Genomic DNA, 23105 nt, shown 5'->3' on the forward strand with positions numbered 1-23105 from the left:
CTCTACTTAAATAACCCAAACTTCATCCCCTTAGCCATTCTTTGCCAGGCTGCCCCACCCAGCGCCAGGAAACCTCCATTCTAGTCTGCGTTCTATGAGTGCCTATGTGAATGCCTGCAATGTTTGTCTTTCTCTGCCTATTTCATCTAATACAAGGGTCATCCATGTTGTCTTGACTGTTTCTCTTTTCAACACCCCCCAAAAAAAGAACAGAAACAGAGCTGAGACTCTAAATCCTCCAAAAACTAAATAAATAACAAACCCCATCCACACCAATCTCATCTTCATTGGAGTCCTCTGCTCACTGTATATCACTGTGACAAACAATATTATACAGAGACATATATGTTATACATATATCATTATCTACATATTTATCATATATTGTTATAATCAATGCAGCAGTGGATTCCGGAGTGCAGGTGTCTTTTCAACATACTGGTGTGGCTTCCTTCAAAATGAAAGGAACTAGACATCATGCAGGGTTAGTGTCACACTTACAGACAGTACCTTTCAGTTTTTAAGGAGCTAATTCCTATCAACAACATGTAAAGGTCCCTCTTTATCACCCTTCTCCACAAAGTTCTGGTAGTAATTTCTTTTCCACAGCAGAGATGCGGTGGCATCTTACTATGGGCTTAGTTTGTATTTCCATGTAGTTGTATATTGTGTGTGTGTGTGTGTGTGTGTGTGTGTGTGTGTGTTTTAAATCCCAGACATTTAATTTTACCAGTGAAGATTGAGGAACCAGATGCTGGGGTAAAAACATGCTGGCTTAACCAGGCAGAGAAAACACCCAGTTCCCTATTCTACCAATGTTGCAGAAGGAAGAGGCCCTCTCTCTTTCTCCTCCTCCTCCTTCTTCTCTTTTCTCCTCCTCCTCCCTCTCTTCTTTCTCCTGTCTCCTTCTCCACACTGTCTTAAATACCCTTCAACTCAAAGACCTTCCTATCTCTTTCCTGAATTTTTTGATGTTCACTCCATATCAACTGGTTGCTTGCTCTGTCTCTTGACCTATGACCTATTGTTGACTTTTATTTAGCTCTTGTTTACAGAAAGGTTAAAGGTAGATGCTAGGGCTGAGCCACACCACAACACTATTTTTTTTTCTTCCAGTCCACAATCTAGAGGGAGGGGGTGGTTCACAATGTGATCAAATAGCTTGCAACAACAATTTTGATCATTTTTCATGTATCTAATGACCACTTGTGAAATGGATATTTACACATTTTCATAGTCAAGTTATTTTTTCAATGTTATTGGATTACATACTTTATAAATTTACTTTTTATCAAATGTATGGCTTACAGATATCTTCTCCTGTTTTGTAGGTTATCTCTTTACTTGGTTGATTTTTCTCTTGGCTTCACAAAGCATTTTAATTAGAATACTCCAACTAAACTTGTTTCTTGTACTTTGAGAGTCATAATCCAAAACTGGTGTGTCTGCAACAGTGTCTTGTGGCCTTTTACAAATGTTTTCTTATGATGGTTTTATTCTCGAAGAGCCCATGCTTGAGTCTTTACTCCATCTTGAACTGATGGTCTGACAGAAGTCTGATTCTTCCACATGTGTCAACACCATTGGTCAAAAAGACCCACCTTTTGTCCATTGTGTATTTTCAAGAATTTTGTCAAAGACCAGTTGAGCAAAATATGAAGCCATTTCTTGGCTCTATTTTGCCCTGTAGTCTGTATGTCTGTCCTTAGGCTAGAGCCATGCAGGTAGCATGGTTCCTCTAGCATGTTCCTTTACTTAAGATGCTTTTGCTGCTCCATTTGATTTTAGCATTTTTTCATGTTTCTGTGAAAAAATGTCATTTGGGAATCATATAGGTAATGCATTGTATGTATAGATTATTTTGAGTAGTGTGAGTATTTCAACAATGTTCTTCAAATTGTTGACCAGGGTGGGGGATGCTTCCATTTACTAATGACTTTTTCAATTTTTTTCTTCAGTATTTTATAGTACGAACCTTTCCAAGCCTACTTAAATTTATTTCTATTTTCATTTTGGTAAGCTATTAGTATGGGGAAATTTCTTAATTGCGTTTTCATCCATTTCATTGATAACACATGAGAACAGTAGTGATTATGTGCAGGTTCTGTTTCTTAGTCCAGCAGCTTTAGCAGCCATCTTTGGGAGTTCCTCTGTGATAAAACTGCATCCTCTTCATCCAAAGATAATCTCACTCCTGAATGCCAGTGGTTCTTCCTGTCTAACTGCTCACATATAACTCTACAAACATCGGAAGTGGTATGGATGGTCAGCCTTGTCCAGTTCTTGACGTCAGTAGGGAAACGAAGTTCAAGTCCATGATGTTGGGTGTAATCTTAACTTGGGTTGTCACCTCTGTCCCTCATTATGCTGAAGTATATTCTTTATTTTACTTCATATCTTAATATATTGAGTTTTGTTTTGTTTATTATGATAGAATATTGAAATTTGTCAAAAAATAGTTTTTCTCTTTGGTTCTATTAATAATGCACATCACACTACACACACACACACACACATACACACACACACACATACACACACACACACACACATACACACACACACACATACACATACACACACATACACACACACACATACACACACACACACACACATACACACACACATACACACACACATACACACACACACACATACACACACACACATACACACACACACATACACACACACATACACATACACACACATACACACACACACATACACACACACACACACACACACACACACATACACACACACATACACACACACATACACACACACACATACACACACACATACACACACACACACACACACACACACACACACACACACACACACCAGGGAAAAGTTCTACCTGACAAGGGAACAAGTCTTTCAATCGTGGGTGATACTGAGTTCTGCTTACTCCTCTTTCAGTCTGTCACAGCTTGTTGATCTGTATTATATTTGTCTAGACTGGACACTAAGGTAACTCGTTTGCTAAAAGTCAACAGTGAGGACCCCAGAATTCCCCTTGATGGTATTTTGTTTTGTTTTACATTTCTTATTGAATATCTTCACTTGCTATTAGTCTGTCCTTCCCTTCTCATGCATTTTGATATATTTTCCCAGGAATTTATGCCTCCCTTTGAGGTTACCCAATTTGTAGATATGATTATACACAGTTGTCTCTCAAGGTCCTTTGTATGTCTGTGGTGTCAGTTGCAACGTCTCCCCTAATTTCTCATTTAATTCCTTTGAGTGTTTTTTAAAGATTTGTCAATTCTTTTTATCTCAAATCCAACATATTTTTTAAAATGAATATCACCCCACCCCGTGTGTGTGTGTGTGTGTGTGTGTGTGTGTGTGTGTGTGCATGTGTGCATGTGCACACTTTTTGCCTTTGAATGCATGTGGGGAAAAGATGACAGCTTCGGAGAATCTGTTCTCTTTTCTGCTACCTTTACACAGGTTCTAACAGTGAAATTCAAGTCATTGGGTTTTCTGGCAAGCACTCTTGCACTGCTAAGCGATCTCATCAGCTCTCAAACCCAACCTTTCATTATCTTAATCCTTTGTGTTGTTTTTTTTTCTATCTCCATTTCACTTGTTTCTACTTTAATTGTTGCCATTTCCCCTTCTACTGACTTTGGCCTTAGTCTAGTCTTCTTTATCTGGTTCCTTGTGTATAATGTTACATCTTTTGAAATCTTCATGGGTGTAGGCATGTGAACTTCCCTCTCAGGGTTGTTTCTGCCAAATCCTGTGTGTACTGGTCTGCTGTTCTATCTTGTGATATTTATTCTCCTTTGCTCTCTTCTTGAGCTCACCGGTTGTGTTGAAGCATCTTATTTAATCTCCATGTGTTTGTGAACTTTCTTACAGTTGATTTCACGTTATAGTACTATGGCTATAGTCTCAGACTTGCTTGTGACCGAAGATATAATCTGGTACCCAAAGCAGGTATATGTATACTGATGGTTGGAGGTAGAATGTTATATGTATGTCTGTTTGGCCCATTTTATTTAAAGGGTAGCTAAAGTCGAATGGTTGAATGTTCCTGCACTGATTTTTCTGACCATTAAAAGTGAGATCTTGTATAGTCCCTCTATTGTATGACTCTTATCTACTGTCACACTATTATTTACTTGGATATTTGGATATTCCAGTGTTGAGTGTACATACATGCATGTGTGTGTTTATAATTATTTTATACTCATCATGAATTGCCTCCTGATCTTTAGTAGTGTATCCCTATATCACATCATTAACCTACACCATTATGTAAAGCACCTTGTCCTCTGCCCGTGGTGTTTAGCTTGGTCTATTTGTCCTGATCTAAGGAGAGCCACTCCTGAACCCTGTTGGTCTCCCTTTACGGGGATCATCTTTTACATTGAAATCTTATTAGTCTATGTACAATTAAAGCCACAGCAAGTTCTCATAAGCTGTTTACAAAACTGTTTTGTTTTGTGTTCATTTATTTGTATTTACATCTATTTTTATTCTCTTAGGAGGTTTTGTTATACACTGAACTAGAAATCCTGATCCTACTACCCAAGTGTTAGGACCACAGATCTGTGCCAGTGATAAGGCTTATCCATGCATTCACTCTGTAACTTTCCACCCTTGTTTTATGTATATGGGCAATTTGCTTGCATGTGTGCATTTATCACATACATACAATGCTTGCAAAGGCAAGAAGATGGAGTCATATCCCCTGGGACTAGAGTTATATATCCATGTGAGCTGCCATGTGGGTGCCAGAAATTAACCTCTAGTCTTCTGGAAAAGTAGTCAGAACTTTTAACCACTGAGCTGTCTCTCCAGTCCCCCTCTGACATCTGATAGATGATTCAATTCATTTACATTCCAGATAATTGGTGAAAAGATCATCCTACTGTCACTTTTTCGTTTCTAAGGCTTTTCCTCCCTTGCTGTCTTCTGTGTTGATGGTTTTGTAGTGATTGATTTTGTCATCATGCTTTTTGGCTACTTTATTGGGCTCTTTTTACTCTACCAACCCACTGCACCCTAATCTCTTCCAATCTCCCAACAGTAGGTAAGAAAAAGAAGGATAGAGAAAATATGGGGTGTTAATCTCATTAGACTACTTTCTGCTGATTAGGGGCATTGAGTTCCTTGGAGCAAGTCCAGTCTTTATAGTCAGGGTATCTCCAACCAACAGCCAGCAATCCTGCAACCAGCCACCAGCAGCAGCAGCACCACCACCATCACCAGCAGCAGCAGCTAGAAAACAGTAGCTGCCACTCTCTGGGGTGCTGGCATTTTAATACTCTCTGAAGAGTAAACTATCTTCAGCTGACAAAACCATGCCCCTGCCAGAGCATGAGACAAAGAATAGTTAGCTACTGTGAATAATGAAGCAACCTCATATCCTACACCTGGATCGAAACAAAGACATGGTCATGTAATATATCTGTACGCTTTTAAAGAAACCAAAATCCTCACTATAGAATTTGACTCATTTTTGTTTTCAAATGGCATTTTCATCTATTCTTCAAGAATTTCACAATGATCATTTGCATCCTCCTCCCAATGCCTGCCAATCTCCCTACCCATCCCACCTGTGTGTGTGTCTGACTGACTACAACTAGGTGTGGAGCCTGCCTTGGAGTGTAGCTAATATACCAAATGTCCCTTCATTGGAGTAATTAACTTTCCTTTTCCAAGCAGCAAGCAAATGCCAATAGCTCATTAGCTAGCAGTAGTTTCCTGGGCCCACCTCTCCTAGCTCGAGCTCATACAGGTCTTAATCATGCTGTTACCATCACTATGAAGTTATGTGCGCATCTGCCTTATTGGGTCTGCAGCATGCCATTTCTTTAAAGTCATTCTGAGGGAAAGAGGGGGGCTCCAGCTGGTCCCATGATGAGTCATTGTCTTGGTGGCTACTGGTGGGCTGCAGGCTTGGTTTGGGTGGCGGCCTCAGCTGAGAGTGCAGGGGGGCCTTCTATGGGAGATTAGATGGCAGCTCTGTAGGGGAAGGCCCTCTCTACAGTTCCTGATGGCAGGTTTCCATTTAAGAGACAGTCCATGGTTTTAAGGCATTTATTGTCATGGAGGGAAGTGGATGAGTAAAACTGTACCCTTTTCTCAGGGTGGGTCTGAGATTAAATACCTTCTGCAGGGAGGAGTGTCTGGGAAGAAAGGCTAATTGGCTAAGCATCTAGGCCTTTAGGTACCTCATTATAATGAAGATCTGTCTTGAGCCCGTGTGACCTGTAGCCACACCCTCACCTGTGGAAGGGCTTGGGGCATTGCCTTTACGTGACTGATGGCCACAAATGGAGGGTTGGGGCTATAGAGTGAGACTCCCACTGTCCCTTAGGGTCACCGGGGTCTAAAGCCCCATCTCAACTAGAAACCAGGGTGCCTTTCATGGTCCCCAACCCCATGAGCCAACTCATATTTTTACTTTATCACTACCAGGGTTTGGTGGGGTTTTTTTTGTTTGTTTGTTTTTGATTTTGTTTTTTTGGGGTGGGTTGGTATGATAATTTACATATTTTATATTGCATTTTTCTTAGCTATGTTTTGATGAACTCTTTCTCTTAACCTATTAGGTGTATAAATCAATTTTACTGCAACATTGTAGCATTAGAATATGCTAGTCTGTGCTTCCTATGTACTTTCTTAGTGATTCTCACATCATCTCTTTACTAGTTTGAAGCCTTTTGTTTCTGCTTGAAGAATGTCCTTCACCATTTCTCGCAAAGCAGGGTGGGTGAACTTATTCAAGGAAAGCATTTATACATTTACATCTGGACTGCTTTGCCCAGTAAAGTATATTGGGTTAGCAAATTTTTGTTGTTGAGGTTTCTCTTTTAGCCTATGGAATAGGTCATTCCATTGCCTCTTGGCAGTTGATTTTTTTTTTTTTTTTTTTTTGGATGAAAGATCTAAATGCCCTGGAATGTGTAAGAATCTTCTCTGTCTGCTTCCAGGATTTTATGCTTGTTTTGGGGAGTTGAGTCTGACTGGAAGCCTTTCCGATTCCTGAGCTTGGGTGTTTATATCTTTCCCCAGACTTTTAGCTTTGTTTCTTTAAATAAACTTTCTTCCCACCTGTCTTTCTTTTCTTAGAATCTTGTGATGTGACTTTTAGGTGTTTTAATGATGTCTCCTAAAGCACATAGAGTTTCTCTAATTTCTCTATTCTCTTTCATTTATTTCTATGATTTTATTTATTTCTATGATTTTGAGGTAGCTTTAAATAGCCCATTTTGGAGTTCAGATTCTTCCTTTTATTTGACACATCTGACTATTACATTTTTCATTTCATTTATGGTAGTCTTTAGCTTCAGAAATACAGAGTTCCCCTCTTTTAAAAGAGCATTTCAATCTTGTAATCTCTTAATTTTGTTCATTTGTTATTTTTCCAATTTCATTGAAATGTTTCTTTGTGTTTTCTTAAACTGCAGTACAATTCCTTCAATTCCTTTTCAAGGGATTCCTTTAAATCTCTGAGTCTTTGTTGTCAGCTGCCGGACAATGGTTGCATTCTTTGTAAGAGTGCACTTTCTTGGGTTTTCATTTTTTCTTGCTTTGTATTGCTATATGCACGTGTGATAGATGCCTCTTCCAAGCTTTACAATCTGACTCTGGAGTTAGAGGTCTTCGTCTCTGTGCATGGTGGAGAGGAACTAAGGGGGGTGGTTGTGCCACCTCTGCATCCAGTGACAGCACAGCGAAGTAAGTCTGTATAGCTGTTAGTTAAGATTGGTCCCACCAGTGGTCACAGAAGCCCTTGTCTATAAGGCAGCAGAGTCTGTAGGGGGTCTGCCGTTTTCCTACTGAGGAAGCCACAGATGAGAAACCTTTCTATCTTGATCTATCTTGCAGTAGTATTGGACATAACATTGTTCATGATGCTGTGCATGGATCCAGGGCATTTGTAGGGACCAAAGACCAGAACTTGTACTTATTCCAGGAAATATAAGTTGTGGAAAGAATCTCTTATCCACCTATCCAAAAAACAAAACAAACAAACAAATAAACAAACAGCCAATGATGTGAGGCAGAAAATAGAAGGTGGGACATCAGACAGGAATTTAGAGAATTCTGGGAAATTGTCAGGGGCATGGGAGATTTGCTCCAGAAAGACTGACATAAACTATGCAGCTGAACTCAGGTTAGAATAAAAGGGATAGCAAGTCAGAGAACAAGCTGTAACTTATGGCCTAAGCAATTATTAATAAATAATTAGTCTCAGAGTTATTTATTGCTGGAAATTAAGTGGTTGGGTAAATTAGATTTTACATTGAAGTATGACAAATTGTATAACAACAATAATAATAATAATTTAATTATGTAATTATTAGTACTAATAATTTACTAGCAGCAGCAGAAAAGCAGGGTTTTGCCATGTAGCTTTGACTGACATGGGAGCACTCTGAACTCCAGGCTGGCATTGAACTCATGGCAGCCAGTCCTCCTGCTCTGGCTTCTTTGGTGCTGAGATTACAGTTGTGTTGCCCTCCCTAGTCAGGTTTCATGCTATTGGCGAAGATTAGATCCCATCCAATGGGCATTGATGATTTTGGAACTTGCAGATTAACTTTAATGGCGAGTGTCCTGTAGATGGCTTTCCTTTCTTGCCCAGTGTCTTATAATCCAATGCTACCTACAGTTCCAGAGCAGGACCCATATCTCTTAGAGTTATTTTGACAAATGTTTGTGCTATGCATTCATAGTGCCCAAGGATGTTAAAGGCACCTACAGGTCCTGCAATGAAGTGTTTAAATTTACTTCACCTTATTTTCCCTAAACATTGTTAACCTTGGACAGTTTCAAAAAGTCCACTTTGGAAATACTCTGCAATTTTGTTGTTTGTCTATACCCATTATAGTTACTAAAGAAGCCCCAGCTAAAGCTGCAAATTTCCATTTTCCCTTGGAAATTTAGAACAGCAAGGAAGCGTTCTTACTGTCTTCCTATGATGCTTGAGTCCACCAGTGCCTGGAAGTGAGGGCTGGAGCCCTGGGAACTGTCTGGGCAGCAGACAGTGTGGGGCCTGTTTCTGTGACTGGCTTTGCCTCAGTCTGGAAGGTGGCCTAGAACTCCATCCATGCTGGCTCGGGTGCTATCTATGATGATCTATGATGGTGCCCAGCATGACGTCTTCTGGAATACGGAGAGCCTGTCATGGACCCCTGGAAAGTGCTTCAGAGATGCTGTGCTATAAAATCAGCACAGAAAAGAGAGAGAAGCCTGCAAGACAGAGCAGGACTTGAGATGACAAAATGACCAGAAGATCGAAGAACAGATGACAGAGACCTCACATAGGCTGTTTCCCATTCACATAGAGCCTAATGCTGTGTTGTGATGGCACGGAGAGTTTCAATGATCACAAAAAAGCACAGCCCTTAGATTCAGCAAACGGAAACATCAAACGCTGATGTGTCTGTTACTTTCCTCAATCCTGTGATCAAATACCTGAGAAAAGAAGCTCCAGGAAGGACAGGTTCCTCATTTTGTGGGTTTGGCCATTATGCCAGTGGGCAGAGCACGGTGGTAGAGCTGGGGGCATCTGGTCACATTGCATCTGCAGCCTGGATCAATATTTAATTCTCATACTATCTCAGGGTAGCATTTCAGAACAACCATAATAAACTTCTTGAATGATTAGGTTCCATGCAGCATCTAAGATGTCTATACTTAAAGGGCTTTGTTATTTGTTGTAAGTGCCAATTCAGTTGGGGATCCTTAGTCTACCATTCCTGTCTCAAGGCTGTGAAGCCCACAGGAGGACTTGGCTTGTGTCTTATTCGTCACACTACCTTCTATCACAGTAACATGGATCCTCAAATAACTATAGGTGTGCTAGTAGGTGTTTTGTCAACTTGGCGCAAGTTAGACTTAGCTATGAGACACACAAGACAAATAAATGCCCCTGTGTGCATCATAAAAACATATTTAATTTATGCATGCTTATATTATCTTTATATAGGATTCCCTATCTTGTTGAGTTAAAGCATTAAAAAGTAGGGGTTGTTAAATTTTAAGTCCCAGAGAAGTGGCCCATTTTCCAAGTGGAGTTCCTTTTGTTTCCGAGACATCGTGGAAGCTCCTGGGGGATAAAAGCCATATAGTTTTCTTTGGAAGTGGATGTCCTTTGGGGTTTACTTTGGGGCTTCTGGCCTCAAGGAAAGTAGTGATCTAGTTTAGCTTGGCAGCTTCTGTTATTGCCAACACTAGTTAATGGGATTTCTATAAACGTGGCTCATGGGCCCATGTGTCCTTGGCACTCTTTAGGCTAGGTCTCTTTGGCAGTCCCTCTGGCTTTTAGAGGGAACTAATGAAGATTTCTTGATCCCTTTGTCCCTTGCTTGGCTAGGCAATATAAGTACCAGTCTGGGACATCTCATGTCTTCCGGTTAGAGGGGCAGAGTGTGGACAGGGAGGGGGAGGGGTGCCGACCTGGGTAGTATAAATGGATAGAAAAGAAACCTTCCTGGTCTTGGAAGCTTATGCTATTTTGGGGAAAGGAGGCAGGCAGACAGCTGGAAGTCAAGTCTAGAATCCTATCGGAGAAGACCTCTATGGAGTCAGGAAAAGGATGACAATGGCGGTGCTCATGGGTCCCAGCACTAGAGCAGGATAGCTATAAAACACATGGAGAACCCATTTTCTTCCAAAAAAAAGGTTTTTAATCAGTGTTCTTCATATGTGGCTTCACAGCCCTCTCACTGGCCAAGGCATTGAGGTCTTTCCAGAGGCAATGTTTCTGACTGCTTCAGTCGCTGTGGTCCCTTTCATTCACCCTTTCCAAAGGACCCTTCAACTCAGTCCTTCACCGCCTTCCACCTTGTCCTCTCACCAGAGCCCTGAGATGATATCCCAACTCTCGGTGGACAGAATGGTTTCCATGCTCCCCTCACCCAAACCTCTTTGCCATCTTATTCCTCACATTTGTTTTCTGGAGACCACCCCCCCCCTTGGGATTTTTCTTTCTTTTGTCTAGAAGGGACAGGGCTCTCTCACATGTTAGCATGATGGTGGGTGCACAACTTTGTTTTCTCAATCACCATAGCTTTTTTGGAATGTCCACCTACCTTCCACACTCCTAGACGAAGGTGGTGGTCAACTGGGACAGGATTTCACATAAGCAGAGCAGGATGTAGAGAGGTTAGACACTTTAGAAAACCCAGCACAGGCATTTCTCACCACAGAAATTCAGAGTCAATACTCACCTTCACTAAGCCTCTGTGTGGTTAATCTCAGAAGTTCTCATTAGCCCGAGATAAGTCAGCTTACTATTGCCTCCTTCAGATGAACTAGAGGTTCCCCAGTGGTGAGGTGGATAGACATGATGAATGTGGTAGAACTTAACTGAATCTCAGAAACCATGATGTGATGATGGCTCTAGCCAGCTAGCTGCTTGTCTGAAATCATTCAGTGACCACCCCATGGTTTTAGAAAATATGCACATCTAGGTGCCCTAGAACATACCCACATTTTCACTCTTCATGAAAAGGCCAGTCCTTAATGCTTTTGTAGAGAAGAGATAAGGAGGGGTAGACCAAGCATCTACTGTGCAGTGCTGTGTTCCAAAAGGCAGAACTTGGTTTGAGTGTTCTTAGGAAAAGCAAATGTCTAAAACATTCTTTCAAGAGCCCAGGGTGACCAAGGAAAGGCTCCTGGGAGTTTGCTGTTGAGATGGATCTTGAAGGGTTGATTATCACATAGATGACTCCAGAAGGAGGTTGAAGCTTTGCCAGCCCATGGGAGCTATAAAGCTTTTCAGGAGGGAAAGAGCTGATGTCCCCAAGCAACCAGCTGTACTGGCATCAGGGTGGTCCCGGCTGCTTCCTGGTGACATGATACTGACAAGAGGCTGCATGCTGAGACCACCTGTCCCCATATGTGCTCACACACAATTGATGTGGAAATTGCAATAAATACAAATTAATGGGATTTGGGGAATTGGATTTTACAAGAGCCCTCTCAGAAAGTTGGAGGACTTGGTACCTAGTTGCTTATTGACTTTGAAACAGACAAGGGTTTAAGGAAGCCTAACCTTGCCAAATGAAATGAAGTCAGAAGGATAGCCTGGTTTGTGTGTGTGTGTGTGTGTGTGTGTGTGTGTGTGTGTGTGTGTGTGTTTTAGTTCTAGAATGCAACTTACTTTGGTAATTTTATTAAAAAAAAGTTCCCTTCGTTCTTTGTTTCAGTGATAATAGAGTAGATATAGATATAGTCTTTTTTCTCCAAAGAACTTAGAGTATATACAGATCTAAGAAAATCCATAAAAAATCCAGAAGGATGTTGAAAATGATTCAGTCTTTGGTTTTATAAAAGTACGTTTTTTTGTAAGCAGGAATGAGCACATGGGATTTCCCAATATCTTTGAACAAAGCACATGTAGAGGGGGCTTCTCATTGCTGAGACTAAACAGCTGACAAATGAATGTAAGAGAGGAAGGGTTTATTCTGGCTCTCAGTTGGAGAATATAGACCATCATAGTAAGGGACACATATCAGCAGAATCAGCTCACAACTGTGTTGGTAAAAAAAAAGAGAGGTGATTTGCTTTTATCTTGGTGGACTAGGAAGTAGAGATCCAACAGGAAGTGAAGCCAAGCTTCATGGCCAACCTGCTAGCATCCCATTTCCTCCAGCAAGACCCTACCTCCAAAAGCACTACCAAGTATTCAAACACATGAACATATGGGAGACATATATCATAATACATCCCATTAAATGAATCCCCCATGAGTCACACCAAATACTTGAAGAGCCATAAAAGGAAAGAGTGTGTGGGGAATGAATTTGGGATTGATCTCAGGAGAAATGGAAGAACCCTTGTTTGTAGTTCTCAAAAAACAGATCCTATAGCTGCCAGTCGGTGACTGTATATTACAATCCAAAGTACATGTGGATGCCACTAGGCTAATAGGGGCTGGAACCCAGTCCTGCCTCTCACTCATATACAGTGAACCTGAGCAAGTAAAGAACACCAGCTCTAAAATACCAAACTTTATGAGCATGCCACAGGAAGGAAGGCATTGAGGGAGACTGAGACCATGGAAGGAAGCTTCTGCAATTCAACGGTGGACAGACTTATTGTGACCACTCAGATGCCCAAAGTTCCTCCCTCTCACTCCCACCCCCACACACCTCTATTCTGGCCACCCCCCCACACACACACACACAGGTTGCCAAAGGCAAAATTCCATTGGTAAAATAGTTTGTCAACTTACTACAACAAAAAATCACTTGGGGAAGAGTGTCTAGGTAAGAGATTTATCTAGGTGTGTGTGTGTGTGTGTGTGTGTGTGTGTGTGTGTGTGTAGTATTGTCCTACTTATCTTAATTGGTGTGAAAAGACCCAGCCTTTAAAGTAGTAATATCATTCCTGTGTTGTTTAGGGCCCTGGATGGAAGAGTAGATAAATCTAGTTGAGTAGTAAGCAATCGCGCCTTTATTTTTTTTTTCCTCTGCTTTTGACTATGCATCTGACCTTCTTGCCTTAAGTTCTTGCCTTGATGTGCCTGAAATGATGGACGATCCTGGAACTGTAAGCCAAATAAACCCCTTCTCCTCTGAGTTTGCTTTTGTCAGGATATTTTATGACATAACAAAAGTGAAACTAAAACATTGCTCAAGGCAGGTGGAGTCTTTCTATTTAGTGACCTTGGAGCCACTTGGAGCTTTACTTCATTCACTCCCTCCAGCACATATCCCATCTATCAGAAGGGCTTAAAGCTTTTGATCTTAAGCAGACTCAAAATTCATAGCAACTGCCTCCCCCACGGTCAGGGTGTGCCCACCAGCCTTAAGCCTTCTTTGGATATAGACCCACTTGTTTTGTACCCATTGAGGACTGCTGAGTCCAGGATCCCACCTCTTGCAAGGCCAAAAACAGTTAAAAAAAAAAAAAAAAACAGAGTGCTGGAAGTGTCAGGTGGTTCACAGTTCCTTTTGTTTCCTCTTGGAAACAGAACCAAAGCTTAATTGTGGTAGCAGGTGCTCAGAAGAAACTGACAAGTACAATTTATAATGTTTTTATCCCCCAGGGCACTGTTCCTGTGTCTGTCTACACTGGCTCAATCCTGGCCTCCAGTAGCTCCAAAAGAATGCTAATCCAAAATTGGGCTTGAAACTGCTTAATGTTTCTTCTCCCTCTCTGAAAGAAGTCTTCAAATGTGCACATATTTTAATGTGCAGAATGATCAAGATCCAGACAGACTTAGTCGGAACTCTGTAGGTTCATCTGGGAAGTTCCAGGAGCCCTGTGTGGGGTGGAGTCTAGGGTGGTGCACTAGGTAGACCTGTGCCTCATTGCATTATGTATCACTGTCTTCTTTCTCCACAGTCCTCACCTTTCTGAAACCTTGAGTCTTGCTCCCCTTAAGCACCATGTCATGGAGCAGGGTGGATAAAAACAATACAAACTGCACTTGTAATCATAAAAGTGTCATAGTCTTTTCTTTAATGACTGATGGAACAGGATGCAAACTTATCCACAAAGACGTATTCCACACTGTGAACCAATGACTATGTTTTATTGTCCTGGGGAAAGATGATCCTTAATAGCCCTGTCTTCCTGTACCTCCACAGAAGCCTGACTCCTTATGCTGAGTGAAGATAGTAAACTGATTGTCTAGACTTTCCAGAAAGCATGACAGCTGCTCAGATATGACCCCTTGTGATATCACTCTAGGAGAACTAATCAAACTATACCCTTGGTTAAATTAGGGTTGAGAGTCTGGTTGGCATTCTAAAGTCAAACCTTTTTCAGATAATGTAAATGGTAGAAAGTATTTTTTAGATATATCATTTGAAATACTATTAAAGATTAAGATTATATTATATAATGTACATGCATATATTACACATATACACAACACACACACACACATTGTTCTACTTATATTTTTATTGCTGTAATAAACTACCTGACAAAAAGCAACTTGAGGGAGAACAGGTTTATTCTACCTTACAGTTCATCACTATGGGGAAATCAAAACAGGAATTTAAAACAGCTGCTCATATCACAGTTTGTTTGTTTTGTCTGAGTCCAGTTGGATTTCTCCATTTCCAAACAATTCAGAATCCCCTGCATAGGGAATAGTGCCTCCCACAGTGGACTGGGTCTTCCCACATCAGTTAACATAATATAACCTACCATGGGCAAGCCCAAAGGCTAACCCAACATAAACAGTCCCTCACTGAGGCTTTCTTCCAAGGTGATACTAAGTTTTGTCCAATTGATAATTGAAGCTATTACATGTATTTAAACTTAAAAAAAAAAAAGACCCACAGAAAAGTCTCATGATTTCATGCCTAGTCTAGTGTACGTTTTTTAGTCAAAGGGCACTAGCATTTGTGACTTGACCCATGACTTCTCTAGGCTTTAGAAGGTCTAAGGGGGCCTTCATATTGCAGACATAGATTCTCTGAGTCTCCTTGCTGAAGGACTGCTGGCAGGAGCCAGACCTTCCCTTTCAGAACATTCTAGGGGTGGTTGGGAGGTCTGCCTGTCTTTAGAACCTTCTGAACCTAGTATAGGAGTTTTCCCTTGAACCGTGGTCTCACACTTGTCATTTCCTTCACCAAGACATGACTTCTTCCTGCTAAAAGAAGTGTTTGTGAGGCAGCTGTCTGTGCAGCAGTTCAGGTGTGGTGATAAAATATCCTATCAAGAGGTGATATAAGTGGGGCTGGAGAGATGGTTCAGTGGTTAAGGGAACTATCTGCTCTTCCATGGGTCCTGAGTTCAATTCCCAGCAACCACATGGTGGCTCACAACTATCTGTAATGGGATCCAACGCCCTCTTCTGGTGTGCCTGAAGGGAGAAACAGTATATTCATATATATTAAATAAATAGATCTTTTTTAAAAAGAGGCGATGTAAGGGAGAAGGGCATATTAGGCTTACAATCTCAAATTTCAGTCTATGACTGGGGGAAGCCAAAGTCAAGAGCAGAGAACAAATTCGGGAACCCTTGCTTGCTTGTATGTATGGTATTTAGCTAGATTTTTTTTCTATTTTTCTAAAGATTCATTTTAATTTTATACATGAGTGTCTGTCTGCACATGTGTACCATATGTACGGATGGTACCAACAGAGACCAGAAGAAAATATCAGATCTCTTGAAATTGGAGTTACAAATAGCTTTGAGCCACCATGTGGGCACTGGGAGCTGAATCTACAAGAGTAGCCAGTGGTCTTAACATGTCCAGGCCCCAGCCATGAAATGATACCAGCCTCCTTCAGTATGGGCCTTCCTACTTCAAATAACAATCAAGACAGCCCCTTCACAGACATGTCCACAGGCCAGCCTGATCCACATAAGCCCTCATGAAGACTTTCTTCCCCAGTGATTCTAGATTGTGTCAAGTTGACAACTAAAATATTCTGACATTGCGCTTTCTCTATGTTTAATGATTAGCTGACACCGGCTACTGGAAGCCCTCAGTATTTGTCTCAGGGTACAGCTTGGACGAAGCTTAACAACCACAGAGGATGTTCTGGCTCTCCCTCAGGGTTGCTCCATACATTGTGCTATTCTGTATTTCTTAAAACTAACCTTCTTTCTATTTCTTCCAGATAACTTGTTCAAACCCAAAGAAAGATGCATTTCAGAGAAGGAGATGCATATGAGATCTAAAAGGTACTTGGCTGTTGTGGGATGGATGAAAATTGCTGGGAAGGGGATTGGAAGGCTTGAAGGGCCCAGATGCTGTCCCCTGGGCCATGGCTTCTAGACCTGTATTTAAGGGCTGGGTCTTCTTGGCTGCTGATCTGAAAATCTGGCTTAGGTGAGCAAAGTTGTACCTCGGAATGTTTATGCTGCTCTTGGACCAACCTTGGGAAAGTGGTGGAACTTGGATTCAGGAGCGGGCCCATAATTGGTCCCTAAGTGATCAGCAGATTCTGAACTGGAACTCTTTGGTGTATTTGCCTCGTGGCTCTGGGCAGGAGCTATGTGCGGCTGCACCTTTAAAAGTAATTTTATGAGGAGGAGAAAACCCATTTTTTTTCTGGAGGACCTTGACTGCGGCGGTCCTGAGGAAAAGCTTCCAAGCTGGAAGCCGGCAGAGCATGGGAGCCAGAGGGGCCTCGGAGGGGCCACAAAGTGGCTTTTCTGGCAAGTCTGTCTCTGGCAGTCATGGCAGGGGCTGCCAGGGTTCTCCCTGCTTTGCCTGGCTAGTCACCATTCAAGACTCCCACTAACTCTGAGCATCCTGGGACACACAAAGGCAACCATTCTTCCCTGGGACCTGGCTTCTTAACCAGGACACAAAAGCCCAGCGGGGCTGGCCATGTTCATACACATAAAATGTCATTAAGCTGTAATAAAGTGCCTAGCCCTGGGAGAGATTATAGTAATCAAATCAAATTGATAGTGCACTCAGAGACACCAATGAAATAGGAAGAATCATTTTGCCCCCACTCCAGACCCTAAATCTCTGCTTTTACCATGAGTATGTTGTTTCCAGGATAATTAAGTGACTTTGGTTACCTACAGGGAACCTTTCTGAAAGTAGGAAAATAAGAATAGGGACACATCATTAATGACATGACTCCCAGCATTCTAACCAGGCTCATAAATGCTCCCTGCACATGAGGACTCGCTGTTTGATAAGTGAAAAGTTGTGTGTGCTTGCAACAAAAGTGTTCTCTCCAATTCACCAACACCACCAACAAAAGCTGTCACAAGACCTCATCAACAAAGCAATTTAAACAATGGACTTTAAAGAAGCAATGGCAGGCAGGGTTCTGTCCTGGTAAGTCTCTAAGGAGAAGCTGGTGTTTGAGGACCAGGAAGCTAGGCAAAGCTGGGTTCCCAGCCTGTGGTTGCCCTTAACCAGTCCTCTCAGGAGGACCAAGCAGTTGGATCTCTTTGCTCTGCAGAACATGCTTTCCACTGTCCCCTGAAACTGTTTTTTCTTTGTGTCCCTTGTCATGGGATATGTTGGTTATATTTCTAATCAAATCAAGCAATAGAGGTAAAGCTGAAGTTCCCTCAAGACCATTAGCCAGCTCTGCTTCACCTGGCCCCAGACCCATCTGCTGGAATGCTCATGGTCGCTCTCCTTTCTCTTCCCCTTAAAAGCTTCCTGTTTGTATATTAAGCAGGCGCCTGGTCTTCAGCTGTGCAGTGTTGTGCTGTGTGTGCCTTTCCTTCTGTAGCTTACAATTCCCGGCATCATCGTGAACTTTCCCAAGATGCGGATTTCTGTCCTGTTTTTTTGACTGCCTGTTCAGTGTCTTTGTAGAGGACACTGCAAACTTTATATATATATATATATATATATATATATATATATATATATATATATATACACACATACATATACATATACATATACATATACATACACATACACATTACATATACATATACATTACATATACATTACATATACATACACATACACTGCAAACTTTATATATATATATATACACATACATATACATATACATATACATATACATACATATACACATACACATACATTACATACACATACACATACACATACACATACACATACACATATACATATACATATAAAATCTCAGAGGATCTCATCTGAGGAAACAATTCGGGCCAGAGGTAGGATACAGAAGCTTTTTGTTTCAACTTCCCAGTTGAGTTGGGTGGTCAGCTCCAGGAAAGATGGTCTTTGGATCTCAGGAACTGCCCACTCGAGGGCTGTGGGACCAGCTCCCTTGTGGACTCTCTTGTTCCTTGTTTCAATCTCTCTCTGGTAAAGCAAAGGTGTATTTCTTTATCTCACATTTACACAACCTTCACTCATACCCACAGTGTGCAAGGTTCTGTCAGTGCATAGGGCCTCTGCAGGATTCTGTGAGTAGCTGTGTGCAATGCAGTTGGAGCCCAATGATTCACAGTAAGAAGCGCTCAGCTTGAGGTCCCAATGCTGGCCCACCGTTAGCCAACTGAGGGGCTCTACCCAAATCTCTTCATCTTGCTGGGATGACAAGTCAAGTCCCCCTAGGGACTTCTTTCAGCTATCATGAGCATTGAGTGTGACTAGCCTGAGGCTCAGTAACCAAGATGCCACCCACTGATACTGCCATTGTCCTTTTATACTTTGTGTTCATGCTTTTAAGGGCAGAAAAATCCCGAATGTGTTTCATCTGACTCCATACTTGAGAGAAAATGAGAGAGGTGTTTGAACTGGGTGTCCCGTACAGCTTAGCAACCTATAGGCTCAGGTTGTAGGGAATCCATTGTGTTGGGAGGAAACCAGTTGTGATTGGTACCTAAACAGTTTGTGTTGAGAAGGAGGAAACAACCTTCCAGACAAGGGTCCCTTTGCCCCACTGATAACTTAGGAGCTCATAATTTTACATGGGGACAAGGACAAAAATACTTGAGTCTGGAATGTATTTAGAAACAGCTTAAGCAGACGTGCCATATGCTAAGAGAAACAAGTTTTTTTTTTTCCAATCTATGATTTTTGTCATTCACCTGTCACCCCTTGTCAAGTCACAGGTAGTGAAAAACTGGACAGCAAAAATGGGAATATGTAGGGACTGTTGACATTCAGAATGGCAAACTAGTGAGTCGAACAGTCCTCCTTTTACAAGAAGTCCCTGCACAAAAAATCACTATTACTGCAAATGCAGGGTGAGAAGTGACTTCCACAGAAATGCCTGGCCTCCCAGCTGGCCTGCTGCACTGCCCAGAAAGGATCACTGAGATGCTGTCCCCAATGTGACTGTGTCCTGGAACCTCAAAAAAGTTTTTTTTTTTTTTTTTTTTTTTTTTTTTTCAGGATGGAACCTCAAAAAAGTTTTTTTTTTCAGGACCACTATGAATTTAATTGGGTTTATAAATGCACTTGTTTCATTTCTTTTTTTTTCCCCTTTATCTTTTCTTAACAAAATAAAAATGTTTCTTAAAGCCAGCACATTGATGTTGAATAAGGCAAACCAACAGAAGAAAAAGAGCCCAAGAGAAGGCACTAAATCAGAGACCTGAACAGTCATACACTCAGGAGTCTCATGAAAACTTTAATATATATGCAGAGGATCTGGTGCAGATCCATGCAGGCCCAGTGCCTGCTGCTCCAGTCTCTGTGAGTTCATATGAGCTTTGCTCAGCTGACTTAGAGGGTCCTGTTCTCCTGGTATCCTCCATCCCCTGTGGCTCCACCTCCTTTCCACAGGGCAGTTCTTCAGTTGGCACCTTGCAGCGCCTCACAGCAACACCTGCCATCTTTGGCTCACCATGTCCTCTGTCTGTTTCAGAATCTATAATAACTTGCCAGAAGTTAGAAAGAAAAAGGAAGAGCAGAAGAAAAGAGTGATCTTGCAGAGTAACAGGCTCCGAGCAGAAGTCTTCAAAAAGGTAGCTTAGCTGCCAGGCCGGGCGCAGGTTCGAGGTGGGGGATACAGGGGTGAATGGTGAACTTGACTTCTTTGTTTTCCTTGTGCCTGCAGCAATTACTGGACCAGCTCCTTCAAAGGAATGCAGTTTGATCCCAGGGGGGCTCTGCCAGCCCAGCCTGGATCTGGGAACACTTCTGATGATGACGCTGGATGAACTGTTAAATTTAAAGCTATCTTCACTCACGAAGGACACTTTTACTTCTGATTTTTTTTTCTTCCCACAAAGGAAATGTCACGTTTCAAATGTTCCAAACCAAAGCTACAGTACTGCAAACAATAGAACAGCAGTCCATTGCTGCGACCTACCAGATTTAGTCCCTTACATTTTTTTTTTTCAGCTTGTGAATTTTACCTATTGCTTCTGAGGTTTCCATTATACCATTTCCACCCAAGCAGGAAAGATTTATGTACTCAAATATGCTTGGAGGCTTGGTTTTGGTTTTTTTTTTTTTTTTGTTTGTTTGTTTTGTTTTGTTTTTTTTGTTGTTGTTTTGTTTTTTTGGGTTTTTTTTAAATTTTGTTTTGTTTCGGGGGTCAGTGTGTCTTTTTTCTTTTTTCAAATCATTGAGAAGCAAAAAAAAAAAAAAAAAAATCTATCACATTCTAAGCTCCAATCCTAATGGCTGCAGGTTCTGAAATCTAAAGTCACAGTTTGTGTTGCGTACACATCCTGGAGTGCCAGAGGCTGACTTTGTAAGGGACCGATGGAGATGAAGAGGCAGAACCCTGAAGAAGCAGGAGAGCCCTCTGCCTCTCTCCTGCCCCACCCACAGTGGCCGCCTGTGTTAGCCTGCGCACCCGTTTCAGTGGGAGCCAGGAAAATGAGTAAGGCAGGCTGTGTCTTCACCACCCACGCTCAGGAAGTTATCTTGACCACGTGGCCTAGCAGTACCCACTCTTATTATTCTTCCAGCACTCCTCCGAAATGCGCATTTGTGGAGTTAAGATCAAATTAGGTTTTGCAACTAACGTGGAAATAAAAGTGGTTATTTGAAGTGCAAGCATTTCTCTGTCCTGTATTCTGGTCAATGACGACAATACCCGCTACAACCCCACAGCGACACGGGGTCTCCTTCACCTCTACCTCTGGCCACCATGAAGGTCCTTGTGCTTCCTTCCATATGCCCAGTGGGGAATGTCACCTCTGGTGCAAAGAAGCAGAGATGACAACCCAGGCAGTGTGTAGGAGTCTCCAGTGAAGGAGTAGAGGGGGAGCCCTGGTGACACCCCTGTTCCCGCTCTCTGGAGCGCATCTCTTTATTTGTCTCTCCCTCCGCACTGTCCTCTCAGTGTGCCCTTCAGCAGAGCCATCACCACCACTTTCTCTTTTTCTTCCTTTATTGGTTTATTTATTTGTCCATATCTGTCTCTGTGTGTATGCACAAATATGTGTGCTCACATGTTTAAATTCAGGTGTGTGTGGGTACATGTGTGTTTACCTGAGGAGGCCATCGGACAATCTTAGGGTATCAGAATTACGGCACTATCCATTATAAAAAAAAATATTTTTTGAGACCGGATGTCTTGCTTGACCTGGAACTTGCCAAATAGGGTAGGCTTACGTGCCGCTGAGCTCCAAAGGTTCCTGCCTCTTTAGCACTGGATTATAGGGCAGCATTAAAAACAGGCATATAAATCAGCCAGGCGGAGCTAGAGAGATGGCTCAGTGGTTAAGAGCACTGACTGCTCTTCCAGAGGTCCTGAATTCAATTCCCAGCAACCACATGGTGGCTCACAACCATCTGTAAAGAGATCTGATGCCCTCTTCTGGTGTGTCTGGAGACAGCTACAATGTACTTATATAATAAATAAATAAATAAATCTTTAAAAAACAAACAAACAAACAAAAAAAAAAACCCAAAAAACAGCCAGGCGATAATGTTACATGCCTTTAATCCCAGCACTGGGAGGCAGAGGTGGACATAATCTCTGAGTTCAAGGTCAGCCCAGTCTACAGAGTGAGTTCTAGGACAGCCAGGGATACACAGGAAAAACCCTGTCTTGGAAAAAAGAAAAAAAATCCAAATCCAACCAACAAAAACCACAGGCTATGTTGGGGGCCCACCACAATTCGGTTTGCTTCCCCGTGCTATTGGCAAACTGTCTCCAATACCTAGAATCTACACTTGTGCTTCAATATGGCTGCTCTGTTCAGAGGGAGCAACCCGAAAGAACCCTCAGGAGCAGAAGCGCTGGAGTGCCGCTACTGTTCCTGGTCTGTGGGCTTGGACACAGACACCAGTCAGCATCCAGCCGGGAGAAAAACCACATGGTGGTCCAAGAACGCTTAGTGTACGGAATTACTAACCATATAGAGAACTGTCTACTAAGAGGCAGAGGCGGCTCTGAAGAGCCCAGGTAGCCACAGAAATAAAGGAGCTGAACTGAAAGCATCACAAGTGTGGCTCAACAGATGACCGAAAATGTTTTATACTGCCACACCCAGAGAACTGGCTGAAAATCCATGCTCTGAAGCTTGTCAGGAACCTGCCCTGGGGATGTACAAGGTTGAGTCCCTCTGCTACTGCAGCAGTCAAGGGAGTTTGGGGCATGGGCGCGAGGTGAGGAGAAATGCGTTCTTTAAAGGGCCTGCCCCAGGAACTTGCTGAGCTGTATCTCTCCAGCGCCCCCTACTGACAAAGTTTAACATTGTTCGGCCACCTAAGACTACAAAGGGCTAGGATCCATTTTAACTGAGCAGACAAAAAAAGGTG

General features: G+C 42.1%; 1 protein-coding gene across 1 annotated transcript in view; it reads left to right on the forward strand.

Moving 5' to 3' along the window:
• LOC308416602 ((E2-independent) E3 ubiquitin-conjugating enzyme FATS) overlaps positions 1 to 20481 on the forward strand; it is a gene marked incomplete at both ends in the record, with an annotated part of 90028 nt that extends 69547 nt beyond the window's left edge. The window contains 3 exons of the mRNA XM_080911646.1: positions 16573 to 16636; positions 20251 to 20350; positions 20443 to 20481. Coding sequence (XP_080767772.1) covers positions 16573 to 16636; positions 20251 to 20350; positions 20443 to 20481 — 203 coding nt within the window. The remainder of the gene's footprint in view (positions 1 to 16572; positions 16637 to 20250; positions 20351 to 20442) is intronic.
• Between the last annotated feature and the right edge of the window lie 2624 nt (positions 20482 to 23105).

The sequence above is a fragment of the Micromys minutus genome (genome assembly GCF_963924665.1).
Source record: "Micromys minutus genome assembly, chromosome: 2".
Taxonomy (NCBI): domain Eukaryota; kingdom Metazoa; phylum Chordata; class Mammalia; order Rodentia; family Muridae; genus Micromys; species Micromys minutus.